Source organism: Gorilla gorilla, chromosome 19 (assembly GCF_029281585.2).
Source record: "Gorilla gorilla gorilla isolate KB3781 chromosome 19, NHGRI_mGorGor1-v2.1_pri, whole genome shotgun sequence".
Taxonomy (NCBI): domain Eukaryota; kingdom Metazoa; phylum Chordata; class Mammalia; order Primates; family Hominidae; genus Gorilla; species Gorilla gorilla.
In genome coordinates this window covers 57,330,824-57,346,347 of record NC_073243.2, presented here as the reverse complement: position 1 = coordinate 57,346,347, position 15,524 = coordinate 57,330,824, and the positions used below count along the sequence as shown (strand labels likewise).

The 15,524-nt window shown below is 37.5% G+C and overlaps 1 protein-coding gene across 1 annotated transcript in view; it reads left to right on the top strand.

Annotated features, from left to right (window-relative positions):
- The window catches only part of ITGA1 (integrin subunit alpha 1), a 167,636-nt gene that overhangs the window by 92,628 nt on the left and 59,484 nt on the right, over positions 1-15,524 (top strand). The window contains exons 7-9 of the mRNA XM_019013336.4: positions 1,423-1,571; positions 7,360-7,510; positions 13,205-13,370. Of these exons, the coding sequence (XP_018868881.2) occupies positions 1,423-1,571; positions 7,360-7,510; positions 13,205-13,370 (466 nt within the window). The remainder of the gene's footprint in view (positions 1-1,422; positions 1,572-7,359; positions 7,511-13,204; positions 13,371-15,524) is intronic.

Below are 15,524 nucleotides of genomic sequence, written 5' to 3'. Positions count from 1 at the left end.
TGTTTCTAAAAACACACCAGAATATGCTTTTAGTTTCCAAAAAGACCTAGTGTGAAAATGTACACATAAACAGACATGAAATTAAGACTAAAGCTTTCTGACATCAGTGATTTCAGCAGAGGAGCCTGGAAACCAGTTACTGAGCCTTCATGCTACTTAAGAATAAGGTTAGACTAAGAAATAGGATTTGCTCCAAAGCAAGTAACAGAGGCAACTTCACCAACAGGCAAAGTAGGCAATTGCCTTGGAAAGAAGGCAGGCTTGTTGCAAATTACCTCCCTTACCCAAGTAATGAATCACCTGGAATTCCTGAATTAAAGAGACATTCCTTTGGGCAAATAATTTTCTGAGTCTGGATTTTGAGATAGGATGGTTAAACAAAAAGTCATCTTCAGTCACAATTTTTAATGCAGATTAGTTTATTGGTTCACAACAACCTTTAAAGAGAGATGTGGAAAAAGGGTAGGAGAAATAGCCATTACTGGGGCCAGGAGGCAGGTGGGAAGAGGAAGAATATGGAGCAAGGGAAATCAAATCTGGGGGCACTTTCCCTCCTGTATTTCACTGCATGAAGGCTCTGCAGTTAGCTGCCTGCGTTATCCAATCTGTGGACTAAAGGGAATGAAAGGAGGAAGGCAGTAGGAAAGGAAGACAAAACAAGGAAAGAAGGTGGAGTTGGGAAGGGCTGATTTGGGAGAAATGAGGCTGCAGCAAGGTTAGACAAAGCTCACTGCTCAAGTGTGTAACCCTGCAGGCTACATAACCTGATTATTCCTCCAGCCTCATGGTGCCCTCTTCTTTCCTCACAGCCCTGGCCATGGCTCACTGCCTTTCTTTACATTCTTAGGGTAGATCTATCTCTTTCCCATCCTGGTCTTCTTCACATACACAGTTTCCTTTGTATGGACACTCTGCCCTTCTAGCACTCACTCTTGAAGTCTCAGCTTCTGAGAGGCCTTCCCTGGACCCCCATTTTCAGTCTGGCCTCTAGATTATATTTGCTGATTAGGGATTTTCCCATACAGTCCTTTCCACAGTTTGCAATTGTTCATGTATTTGAATGATCACGTGTTTAATCTCTCTCTCCTTCTAGCTTTAGAGAAGCTCCATGAAGCCAGAGACCATATCAGTGTGTTTCATATTCTACCCACCAAGGCCTACCAGAGTCACTCTGTAAAATCTGTTGAATTAGATAAACCAATCGTTTGAGAAGTTTAGTAACAGCATGTTTGCTTTTGTTCTTTGGACTACGAACAGTCACAGAATGGCTATGCTTATTACTGTCAAAATAGAAGCATTTGTGTACTGATAGGTTTGCAAACTCATCTGAAATGTATTATATCGGATTCACATGGTTAACCTGAAGAAATCTGAACAGGAAATTTGGATTGACGTATAACTCACAGTGGCTTGGTATTTCAGGTTGGAATTGTACAGTATGGAGAAAACGTGACCCATGAATTCAACCTCAATAAGTATTCTTCCACCGAAGAGGTACTTGTTGCAGCAAAGAAAATAGTCCAGAGAGGTGGCCGCCAGACTATGACAGCTCTTGGAATAGACACAGCAAGGTATATGGATAAAAAAATGAACTAAAGTAAAAGACTGCAAAAATAACTGCTCATGATTTAGCCTTTTGGCATATCAATTGAAAGTTTAATATGACAATATTTAAAGCCATTTTGTTTAAAATGAGATTCAGAAGATTAAATAATGGTTACAAGATCAGATGTTTGTATAACACAATCTCACCATCCTTCTTATCCTTCTCTTATTACAAGGGTTTAATTGATAGAGAATCCATTTTAAAATATCACTGCATCTATATTTTCATGTTCTTGGATACTAAGACAATATTAGTTAATATTTCATTTATTTTTTGTTTTCAACTTCTAAGAGTCTCAATCTAAAAGAATGGATTAAAAATAGGTCTACCTCTACTCAATATATATTTATATTCTAGAATGTCCATATATTTTCAGTACTTGATTTACCGTTATCGAAGCTACGAGATAAGAGGTGTTAAGGCGCCAAATTAAATATTGTCTATTTGAAATCATTTTTAGTGCAAAGTTTGAAAGGAATGGAAAGGAAATTATCATTTGTAATCCTCTCTTTCTCCTTTTTTACTTTCTTTAGATTCCCTCCAATTTACAACCCTTCCTTTCTTCCATCTGCAGTTTTCTTTATGGTGAACACATAACTCAGTCTGTGGTTGAATTTCATTTTATAAGAACGAACGGAATTGTCCTCTCTTACAAATGTAGAACACTTTATTTCCTGTGTGTTCTCTTATCTCATTCATTAAACTAGCAAACTTCTGAACAAATTCAAAACAATACAAAAATCACAGGAAATGTAATAAGCAGTTTGATTAATGTTAAGAATCCTTCTGTTAAATGTCTTCAACTTCTGAACTCTTGCCTTAGGTGGAAAGCTAATTACCCATGCTCTCACTTCATCTGCCTGCTAAGATGACTGTTTTAAGGAGGTTAAAAAAGTTAGTAATGATCCTGCAAAGAATGGATTGGATATTCAAAATTTTATAATTTCATGTACAGCTTTTGCCTCATGAATGTTAGAAAATCATCTGGCTGTAGTTATATGGGGCCCAAGAGAAAATAACCACAAACAGATGGAGGTAACTGGACATTTACCTACCTATTGGATCACCAATTTGTATACACAAAGAGTGCACATGTTTAGGTGTACCGAATGCACCCCCATTCAATAATCAATTAAATGTGACTGCACATTCGAAGTAAGTCAAAGTGTTCTTTGAAACCTCTGAGCCTGTAGGGAGCTGTACGTTTTCCAAAGGCAACCATTTAAGAATGAATATTCATCTCTGAAAACTAACTGAAGAAATATTCTGGCTGCTTTTGCTTCTGCATAAATACTGCTCTAAATACCATGTCCCTATATGTTTTTTGCCTCTGTGTTTCACAAAGGGTATAGCTGTGGGACACAGAGTTTATTGAATTTTGATTATGCATTAAAATTCTGTAGTGATAGTACCAAGTATTTTTCTCCTACATTAATCACCTTTTCATGTTTAAGCACATTTTAATTGTTTTTTATTCCTTTCAGGCAGAAGTTGCAAACAATATTTTTAATATTTTTAGAATTCTTTACCTTCATTTTCAGTAAATCCCAGTTCAAATTTTTGTGTGTGTGTGTTCCCCTCTTCCTATCCCAAATTTTTACTTTTGTCAATAAACTTACAGTATTTAATCATGAGGCCTGGATTCTCCTGTCTCGAAGAAAGGGACACTCTTGATATATTTTAATTTTTTAAACCATGTAGGAAAGTCAATGCTTAGTGCCAAGAAAGGACACTGGATACTGGTACTTTGAGGACAATGACAATTTTTTAAGGAATGTAGTTGAAACAGAAAAGGTGTACTCAGGAGTTCTGTCAATGTCTAATCTTCCATTATTACGTAAAGCCAGCCCTGATTTTAGAAGAGTCACATTTTATTTATGAAAGGCCTTTTAATCATCTCCTTCAGCTGATGTTCATTCAATTCATTTGTAACCCTGATATTTAAGAGAATTAGGAAGTTTTAGTGATCTAAGGAATTTGAATTTCAAAAGTGATTGAATCTCATATGATATTCGCATACAAAGATCTGTTAAAGACTAACATGTAACATCTGTTTTCACCTTTGTTTGTATACTTTAAAAAGTCAGAAAATCGGCTGGGTGCAGTGGCTCATGCCTGTAATCCCAGCACTTTGGGAGTCTGAGGCGGCTGGATCACCTGAGGTCAGGAGTTCGAGAGCAGCCTGGCCAACATAGTGAAACCCCATCTCTACTAAAAATACAAAAAAAATTAGCCGGGCGTGGTGGCGTGTGCCTGTAATCCCAGCTACTCAGGAGGCTGAGGCAGGAGAAGCGCCTGAACCCCGGAGGTGGAGGTTGCAGCGAGCCAAGATCGCGCCACTGCACTCCAGCCTCGGCAACAAGAGCAAAACTCTGCCTTAAAAAAAAAAAAAAAAAAAAAAAAGCCAGAAAATCTACTTGTATAGTATGTTAAAAATTATTCATGATATTTGTTAAAGATCGTAAGGAAGACATCACTCCAGAGGAACCTTTACGATGAAGGTATTGCAGTAAGGAAGAGAGATGGGGCTCAGCTTTGACTACAGTGATGACAAGTGGGCATTTATAGTCAAGGAACAGGGCAGGGATTGGCAGTAACATCAAGGCTAGGGGGATTCTTGCTAGACTGGCTCAACAGGATTCTTGCTGAAGGCAGATAAATAGTAGGAAAAATAAACTGTTTTTCTCTTTCTATATTCTAAACACTTGACATGTCACTTCTGATGCCAGATGTGTGGGATTTTTCCCACATCGACCAGTTATCTGACATCAGCTGGGTGTTCTAGAATTCAATTCAGTTCTGACACCAACTAGAGTTTATGCAAACCTCCCACAGATTAAGGGCTCAGTCCTTCAAGAATTCATTCCAATTTAGAGCCAGTAGGTTTCCAGGTACCCACAATTTGTCCAACGTGGCTACAAATTAGACCCCCTACTTGGGTTTGATTATATGCTAGAGTGGATCACAGAACTCAGTAAAGTATCTTACTTACTATTATTAGTTTATTATAAAAGGATACAACTCAGGAACAGCAAGAGATGCGTAGTGCAAGCTATGAGGGAAAGGTGTCAGAGCTGCCATTCCCTCTCATGGTGTACCTCCTTCCACCTGTTCAGCAACCTGGAAACTTGCTGAACCCCGTAGTTCAGAAAGTTTTACAGAGGCTTGATCACAGGCATGACTGATTATTAACTGATTCTCTAGCCCCTCACTCTTTCCTGGAGAATGAGAGCTGGGGCTGAACATTTCAAGCTTCTGATCATGGCCTGGTCCTTCTAGTGATCAGCTCCCATTTAGGAGCCCACCAAGAGTTACTTCATTAGAACAAAAGATACTCCTATCACCTAGGAAATTCAACAGATTAGAACATCTATGTCAGAAACCCAGGTTAAAGACCATATATTAGAACAAAAGGTACACCTCTCACCAGTATTGCTTAGGAAGTTACGAGAGTTTTAGGAGTTCTGCACCAGAAACCAGAGGCAGAGACCAAATATATATTTATTATTTGTTAAAGGAAAATTTTAGACAAATTAAATTTGACAGAGTTTATTTGAGCAAAGAATGATTCATGAATCAGGCAGCAGTCAGAACCATAAGAAGTTCGGAAAGATCCATTTTAGCAGTGTGAGCAATGGGCTTTTATGGGCTGAATGCAAAATCAAATTAAAGAAATGACTTGATTGGCTATAGCTAGGCATTTACTTTATTTGGGTATGATCTGGTGGAAAGTTAGAGGTTACTTGCCAGGTTCTGATTGGTAAAGTCTCTAGTTAGAAGTTAGTTGCAGTTTCTAATTGGTAATGTTTAAGTTTTGTTTTACTGTTTACATTGAATTGGACTTTGGTTTGCTTATATAGGAACATACGGCACTGGAGCTGTCTCAGCCTAATTGCCTATAAATTCGATTCTTTTAAAAGATAATATCACGGAACAGCGTAATCAGATTTAGAGGGTGGGGAATGAGGAATCTGATCAGATACCAAGGATGAGGGATTTCCACTAAATTGATCAAGCCAGATTCTTGCTTAAACTGGACTAAGTGGGTAAAGAACACAGCCCAGGGTCAGAGCCCAGTCTAGAAGAAGAAGATGTAAAGGAGCCTGACTCGATTTTGGTCAAGGAGAGGGTCTTTGTCAAGTATAGAGGGCAGAGAGACTCAAAGAAAGTAAAAAATTAGTACAACTATATCCTGTATATCCACCACTCAGAACTGACAGTTGTCAACATCTTGTCATATTTGCTTTAAGTCCTTCGAAAGGAAAAGTCATCATATAGAATCCTTTTCCCCATTTCACCAGAATGCTCTCTTCCTGCTTAAAGATATCAGTTATGGTATATTTAGTGTGTATCTGTTGTGCAAACTCTTTGGAATGTTAGCTTAAGACAGGCGTTTCCTTGGCAAATCTATCCCAAATGGCAGCTGTTTGTCTGTACAACCAAATATCTAAATGGACCATTCAGTACAATGATCGCTGTACTTTGTACCAAAATCCTAGAAATATATGAAGTCCTTTCATTACTTTAGTCCTAAATAAAATATACTCATCTCTTCCAAGACTCCAGAGAGAAAAGGTTTGAGTAAAAGGAAATAAAGGGGAAGGGGAGAAGTGTGTATATATATTTATATAGAATACATACAAAACAAAAATTTTCCATTTCCCTGTCTTCTGTTTCTTTCCATAAGTGCTGTTCAATTAAATTGAAATTCGGTTTTTTGTTTTGTTTTTTTTTTGAGACGGTGTCTCGCTCTGTCGCCCAGGCTGGAATGCAGTGGCGCGATCTCGGCTCACTGCAAGCTCCGCCTCCCGGGTTCACGCCATTCTCCTGCCTCAGCCTCCGGAGTAGCTGGGACTACAGGCGCCCGCCACCGCACTCGGCTAATTTTTTGTATTTTAGTAGAGACGGGGTTTCACCTTCTTAGCCAGGATAGTCTCGATCTCCTGACCTCGTGATCTGCCCGCCTCGGCCTCCCTGAAATTCAGGGTTTTTTTGCAGTTAGGTTATAGCATTTTCCCCTCCTCTCCATTGCCATCTTCTCCCATCCTGCTCTCAGCAGCCTGTGTGCTAACACATAGTTCAGGCCAAATGTTTTGTAACTCCTTCAACCACTTTTTGCTCCCTAAAACCCAACTGACTACTCCATGGACTCAGACCATCACCATCTGCAGTCTATTACTCCCATGTGAAAGACTGCACATGTCCCTATCCCCAGGACACTCTCAAGCACTCACAGCCCCACTAATACTCTGTTCTCTCTCATCTCTCCTCCCCAGATTAGAGGATTTTCGAGCCATTCTACAAATGTCAGAGTAGCTGTGGGGGAAGCAAAGTCTCAAGCAAAAGTTTCTGCTAGACGCAGAAGAAAAGAGGCCTGTTAAATGAGAGAAGGGGTGTTTACAGAGAAAGGAGCACCTGGGGGAGTGTTTACAGATCTGGCCTTCTCTGACCATGATGTATGCCTCAGTCACACCATCCCTTTGAAATTTCCAAAGAATGAAATACTGCTGCCTTTTTATATATAGGATGTGTGGTGATTAGCAAAACGGAGACCTCTCCATCATCTGAAATAAATCTAAAACTATTACAAACAAGGCTCATTATGCCTCCCAACTTGAATGATGGGCATTGATGCTAATTTTGGAGGGAAGCACCAGGCTACCTAGAGTAGTTAGTGTTTTTGTCTAGTTTTTTACTTTGTCTATTGTAAAGTGGTGTCTTATCAACCTCTCTTTTGTTTGTGATTACTTTAGAAAGGAGGCATTCACGGAAGCTCGGGGTGCCCGAAGAGGAGTTAAAAAAGTCATGGTTATTGTGACAGATGGAGAGTCTCATGACAATCATCGACTGAAGAAGGTCATCCAAGACTGTGAAGATGAAAACATTCAACGGTTTTCCATAGCTGTAAGTGTGTTGCTAGAGATATTTTCAAACTCTTAGGTGTAGAGAAGAGCTGTGTGCATATTGGGGAATTTTATGAAAGTCACACAAACCAGGTTGGAAAAGAGAAAGGTCTCCATTTGAAGGTAAGCCCTGTGAGGACAGACTTGGATCTTGCTCCCTCTGGGTCCTTGGCCCAGCACAATGCCAGGCCAAACAGACACTCAACAAACAATCATTGAAAGGAAGGAAGGAAGGAAGAAAATAAGGAAACATGAAAAGAGGAAGAAGGAAGCAAAAACATAAGAAGGAAGGAAGGGTGAGAAAAAGAGGACTGAAAAAAAGAAGAGGAAAAGAAGAGGAGGAAAGGAAGGGAAGAGGGTGGGAAGGTGGGAAAAATGCCTTTGCCTTTAAATAAGAGAGAGGATTTGTTCAATATAACAAGAGCAGTGGCCATTGGGCTTCCCTTCCCCATCTGAGCAATTTTCGACTATCTTTTTCATTAATTATCTTCCCCCATCACTTAGCTAAAGTGGGGGAAAGTGCCAGTTGTCTCTGTTTAAATATTAACAACTTCTGACGTTTGACACTTGCTTTTCAGCGAAGTAGACAGGAATTGAATTTTTGTTTTCTGATGTAATTTATAAGCTCCTGGTATAGACCTTTCTACCTAAAATGTAGACATTCTAGTGGGGAACAAGTTCTGAAATAAAAAGTTACCCAAATGGTATGCCAATTACTTCAGAGCTAGCTCTAGTTTTAACAGTGTGCTTCTTCAAAGCAGCTTGAAGTTCTTCTCAGACATTAGTGCATTACTCCTGTAACCTCATTATTCCTGTAGCTTCATGGAACAGCAGGTGAGGGAGCTGAGAAAGAGGCAAGGGCACCCAGTGACTTGGGTGGTCCCAGAGGACAGGGGCAGAGTGGCTTAAAGTCCTCTGATGAGACGTGTGGTATTTCCTCTGGGATGGTCACTGATACTCCCCAGGGAAAAGGATGTGGGCCTTACTGAAGCAAAATAAAAGAATTGAGAATAAATCTGCCACTGCCTTCTCTCTAGTAAGGAACATTCAAAAGCCACTGCACTGCCTTCAAGACTCACTTTCTCACATTAACATTGAGTGTACGTTATAGTATTTCAGTTGTTGCTCTAAACTACTATCCATTTTTTTTTTTTTAAATGGAGTCTCGCTCTGTCACCCAGGCTGGAGTGAAGTGGCGTGATCTCGGCTCACTGCAACCTCCACCTCCCAGGATCAAGCAATTCTCCTGCCTCAGCCTCCCAAGTAGCTGGGACCACAGGCGCACACCACCACACTTGGCTAATTTTTATATTTTTAGTAGAGATGGGGTTTCACCATGTTGGTCGGGCCGGTCTTGAACTACTGACCTCAGGGGATCCACCTGCCTTGACCTCCCAAAGTGTTGGGATTACAGGCGTGAGCCACCGCGCCCAGCCCACTATCCATTTAATGATACAAATAAACAAGTCTTTCATAGATTATAAACAGCAGCACTTTAAACAGTAATTTTAGTTCTTTTCTAACTTTCTATAAGTGAAAAATCTGTATCCTTCTTAATCAAAATATCAGTTTTTTAATCTACCATTCTAAATCTAACTTTAAAAAACTACATGTAGATGTGCAGTGGGGGTGAGCTACTCAGGTGGATAGGGGGAGCCTCGGACCTGGAGGAAAGGGGTGGGGGCAGCCCTCAAGCCCATTGCCCTTGTGCCCACTATCCTCCCAGGCCACAGTGCAGAACCATGGTCGGAAGGGTGCTTGTGGTCTGTTTTGTAACAGGACTTTGAAGGCAGCACCATGGAGCTCTTCGTTTTTAATGATGCCAGACAAGGCTATTATTGGAAAAAGAAATGTGAAGCCAAAAAATTCCTGTACCTTCATGGTCACTGGAGGCCAAGACTCTCCTTCTTCTTAGAGGATTTGGATATTCTTAAAAAAAAAAAAAAATCAAGCAATAGCAAAGGGCTCAGTGTCTTTCCTTTATTTTTTGGATTCCAGGAGCATAGCCTTGAATTAATCCTGATCCTTGCTTCGTTCAGGCCAAATTGTAATCATTTGTTGAAACAAACTTTATTTGTTTCTCTGTTTAGAACTATATCTGTGTATTTATTTTAATAATATTATAAGCATCCATGGACCTACCACCCAAATCGAGAGCTAGCTCTCTTTTTTGATAACTACATCTGAGCACATTTACCACCTGCCTTCCTCCACCTGGGTAACCATCAGTCCACTTTCTACATTCCTCAACCCTTGCTCTACTTTTCAAAATAATATTTAGGCACCCATACATATCCAAAACAATAAATTTTAAGAATATTTCATTGTTTTTAACATTTTAAAAAGAGTGTAATGCTGTATATAATATTTTGGAACTTTTAAAACTTAATACTATATTAAGATTCATCCATAATGTTGCATATCCATATAGTTCATTCAGTTTTTAAAAATTGAAGTGATATTTACAATACAGTGAAATGCAAGGTTTCAGTGTGAAAAGTGTGCACGAAGTGAACAATTTGGTGAGTTTTGACAATTACGTGCACCCACATAAGACTTAATCAAGATATAGAGCAATTTCATCACTCCCAGAAAGTTTCCTGTGCTTTCTTTTTTAAAATGTATTTTTAATTTTTATGGATACACGATAGCTGTACATATTTACCTGGTACATGTGATATTTTGATACAGGCATACGGTGGCTAATGATCAAATCTGGGCAATTGGAATATCCATCACCTCAGACACTTATTCATTTCTTTGTGTTGGGAATATTCCAAGTCTCCTCCTGTAGCTATTTTGAAATATACAATATGTTTACTGTAGTTGTCGTATAGTGCTACTGAACACTAGGTCTTATTCCTTCCATCTAATTATAGTTTTAAATCCATTAACTAACCCCCCTTCATCCCTGCTCTTCCCCACTACTCTTTCCAGCCTTTGATAACCACCATTCTATTCAGTACGTCTATGAGATCCACATTTTCAGCTCCCATATTTGAGTGAGAACGTAGTGATGTTTGTCCTTCAGTGCTTGGCTTATTTCATTTAATATAATATTCTTCAGTTCCATCCATGTTGCTGCAAATGACAAAGTTTTGTTCTTTTTAATGGATAAATAATATTCTGTTGTGAAGATATACCATGTTTTTTTAAATCCATTCATCCATTGATCCATACTTAAGGTTAATTCTATATCTTGTCTATTGTAAACAGTGCTGCAATAAACAGGGGAGTGCAGATATTTCTTCAATATACTGATTTCCTTTCTTTGGGGTATATACCCAGCAATGTTTTTGTTTTTCATTTTAAATACACACCTCCTGTAGTAACCACTGATGTGACATACCACCATAGCTCACTTAGATTGCCAATTCTTGAATTTCAAATAAATAAAACTGTATAGTATGTACTGTGTGTTTAGCTTTTCACTCAACATAATTATTGCTTGTGATATTTTGTGTACTGGGGATTCATTTTTTGTTATTGTTATCTATTTTATAGACCACAATTTGTACTCTACTGTTTATAGACATTTTGCTTGTGTCCAGTTTGAGTTATTGTTATAAATGTATCATGAACACTAAAAAAAAAAATAAAAACCAAAGTGATAATTTTCAGGTAACACTTGCAACTACGGTAAAAACTAATTTTTTTATTTATTACAGAAGTGATTTTTTATTATAAAGTTTTAAAAAAAATATTGAAGCAAATATAAGGAAACACCTAGTGTCCTAATATACAGAAATAAAAAATAATATATTATGATACACATTTTTTCACATTTTTTATGCCCATGTACTTATGTGATTTAAAAAATAGAATTAAGTCATATCTACATATTGGGGATTTTTAAATTTTTTTGCATGTTAAATTTTACATATTATTTTAAAAATGTTTTCATTATCTTGAACATTTTTATATTAAAAACAGTTTTAACATAAAAAATTTTTACATTAAAAACTAATTTTTTTAGGCAGAAAAAGTACAAACCTTAACAAAGATAATTAGTTGGACTTCATCAAAATGTAAAACTTCTACTCTTCAGATGACACTGTTGAGAATATGAAAAGACAATCTACAGACGGGGAGAAAACATCTGCAAAACACATAAAGGACTTGCATCCAGACTATATACAGAACTCTTACAACACATTTAAGGGAAAATAAACATCTCATTTTCTTTTAATGGGAAAAAGATTTGAACAGACACTAACTACACCGAGGAAGAAATACTATAGAAAATAAGTGTATGAAAGAGTCTCAACATCATTAGTCATTAGAGAAATGCAAATTAAATAAGACACCACTATATGCTAACACAATTGCTAAAACTAACAAGTGAACCAAAAAAACTGACAATAACAAGTATTGACAAGCATGCAAAGCAGCTGGATCTCTTAGACATTTCTGATGGGAATAGTAAAATGGCAAAATGGGACGATTACTGTGGAAAGCAGTTTGGCAGTTTCTTAAAAAGTTAATCATTCACTTATTGTATGACCCAGCACTTTCATTCCTAGTTCTTTACTCAAGAGAAAAGAAAATATATGTCTATTACAAAGACCTACATGTGAATATTTACAGCAGCATTATTCATAATATGTTGAAGCTGCAAACAACTCAAATGTTCTCATTAAGTAAATTGTGGTGCATCCATACAATGGAATGCTACTCTGCAATAGAAAGGACCCAACTACTGCTACATGCAGCAACACGGATGACTCTGAAAAGCATTGTACAAAGTCACAGAAGCCAGACACAAATGGCTACATACTATATGATTCCTTAAATCTGACATTCTGGAAAAATCAAAGCTATAAGGACAGATTATTTATCGGTGGTTGCCAGGGTTGAACGAGGGGAGGAAGGGATTGACTATAGGGGCAGGAGGGAACTTTTTGGGGTGATGGAAATATTCTACACCTTGATGTGGCGGTAACACAACTATACTGGTTTGTCACACTCATAGAATTGTACATCTAAACAGGGTGAATTTTACTGTATATAATTTATTGCAATAAACCTTACCTTAAAAAAAACTAAATGTTTGAGAAAACCTGCCTGGACATCTAAATAATTATAGTTAACAATCATATATAACTCCTGCTTCTCTCTCCTCTTCATAAAAAAGAATGCCCCTGTCTCCAGCATTTGGTTTCAAACAAGAATATCTCAATTGTTTATTTTCTAGATTGCCAATTTAGATTACCACTTAGTCCAGTATGTGTTTAAAATATATATGTGCTGGACTGTGCCTTGGTAATAGTTTCAGGAAGAATTGCTCATTCAAAAGCAGGCAACTCACTTGCTGATTGCCTTTGCCAGCAGATAATGACATCACTAGCTGGAATAATATCAAAGACATTCAGAAACTATGAATATAACATTACTTTTGAACTGTCAGATTTTAAAAATACAGCTGTTAGTAACAGGGACACAGAGTACAAGAGGAGATATTTTCACAGACATACAAAATTGCCCTTTATATTTTTCTACACCAATTGTGGTGTTTATATAACAGTTAATATTTTTTTTGAAATTTTGAAAATCACTCTTCCATAAATATGAAAGTACATAAAAATTCCATTATGCTAAGGTACTCTACACTGTTGTTTACTGACAAAATGCTTGAGATCCTTTATTTAACACATAGAATTTAAAATATATTCTTGCTGTTTCTGTTGTGTCTTAGATTCTTGGCAGCTATAACCGAGGAAATTTAAGCACTGAAAAATTTGTGGAGGAAATAAAATCAATTGCAAGTGAACCCACTGAAAAGCATTTCTTCAACGTCTCTGATGAATTGGCTCTAGTCACCATTGTTAAAACTCTGGGAGAAAGAATATTTGCCCTGGAAGGTATGTCTATTTATCTTATTGCTGCATGTTCTCTCTGCAATTCAAAATCAGTATAATGGGATTTTTGTATTTATTCCTAATACATCAGTAATACTTTTTTTTTTTTACTGTGTACAATATCTAGCATGGAACAATGCTCTTTTATATAAATCTGTCATTGAGATGGCTGTTTCTCACAACACTGTGTCTGCTAGAGACTCTCTTTGTAAGGGCATGGTAGGGCAGTGCTGATGGGACAGCCGATGAAGACAATGGTCAATGTAGATGTGCCAGGACAAAAATGTTTCCATGTGCTTTGTTCCTTTTCTGTTACATAGATTTGGAAAATGAGGGTACTACCTCTGGTTTGGGGTTTTTTTGTTTGTTTGTTTCTTCATTTCATATTGAGCTACTACAAGAGTGCTCTTATGCAATAACTTCTTTGTTCATTTATTTTCTCTGTATTTTGCTCCTTGCCCATTTTAAAGGTCTTCATGGAAATTTGCCTTAAAATCCATGGCAATGAAACATTGGTTCACTGTATTTGTCTAAATCCTGTTACTTCTTTGCAGATTTTTCCCTGAGTTTTCAATGGTGACTGGCTGTTGAGGATAACAAGTTATGGCATTCCCTATTCTGCCTTAGGTAGAGGATGTCAAGTAGCTAAGTACTTTGGAACTAGATCTTTCCTAAAAAACAAACAAAAAAAAGTCTTCAGAATTGTTATGCCAGGCAAACTGGCAAAGCTTCTTTCTTCACATTCGTTGATGATCTCTAGTCTCAGGGAACATGCGCCTTTTCTCCAACTAGGGAGAGAAACCACCAGAGAATTCTTTTCCCCTTAGGCTACATCCAAATCCAGTTGACCCTGTCCTTGTGAGGACACACTGAAAGACTGTTGTTTCTACATCTTAAAAATAGAAATTTAAAAGCACCTTCTCAGTTTCCCTGATATGATTGATAATAGGAAACAGAAAGACAAAATGGGAATGAGACATAACTGAAAAAAAGTAGACCATTTTGATTGAGCGTCAAGGGGCTGGGAAAATGCAGAAAAATTAGAATATGAAAATGTATAGAAAGGAAAGAAAATTATTTAGAGTTATGGCTTTCAAACTTTTTTTGAGTGTGACTCACGATAATAACTACATTTTGCTTTTTGACCCAGTGCATATAAATATATACATATAAAAATAAGGCAAGGTTTCACAAGATAATTCTTATTACATGTGATGCACTGTAATGGCTTCTCATCAATTCCATTCTACCCTAATCTCTTTCAATGAAAAAAAAATGCTGGCTATACTCAGTCTGTTGATTTCATGACTGGGTCACAATCCGTACTTAGAACATTTGATTTAGAGGTGATAGGAATCTACAGCCCAGCCAGACTGAATTTCTGTGCCTCCCTTTTCCCCTGGCCTCTTTCCCCTGTGCGTTTAGAAACAGAACACTCTAATTGTTTATGAGTCTGGAGTCCCAGCTGCTTCTGAAGAACTCAGCTGTCTTGTGCTCTGTGTACAAGTCATTTTTAAGTGGCTTTGGTCTCTCAACAGCTCTCCCGGTGTCATTTACCAATAAACCAGATTATGAGCTTGGCTGGCCTTAAGGAAAATACATAAGGTCTTCCAACTAATTGTGTACTTTTAATTTTTAATAACATGGGCTAAGATATGATAGAAACAATCTGTAAAAATAATTTAAAAGAAAAGTTACATAGTTACATTTGATAGTTCAACAGAATACAGTGTAATTTCTAAATCTCCTTTTAAGTAAGCAAGTAACCTAAGACTGGCAAAAATGAAGCCCACTTCAGCTAGGGGAGGGGGAGATCAATTGCCTGAAATGACATTTCAGATTGTTTCTAACCTAACTACACCATGGATTAAAGGTGACAGGTTGAAGAGCCCAAACACTCCAAGAAGTCTCTATATTTAAATATGACATCATTTTATAAGGAACTTTACAGATTACAAATGTCTTCTATATCATCTTTGTTGCTACACTACACCAAAAGCAGTGTTTTGACTAGACTATTTCTTATTTTTTTCATGAGATATTTAAAAAGGCTTTATTTCTTTGTTGATCGGGAAATCTCCATTTCCTGTCAACATGTATCTTAAGATGACAAATAGCTGTGATTATGAAATTTCTGTTTGCCAAGGACAGTGCCAT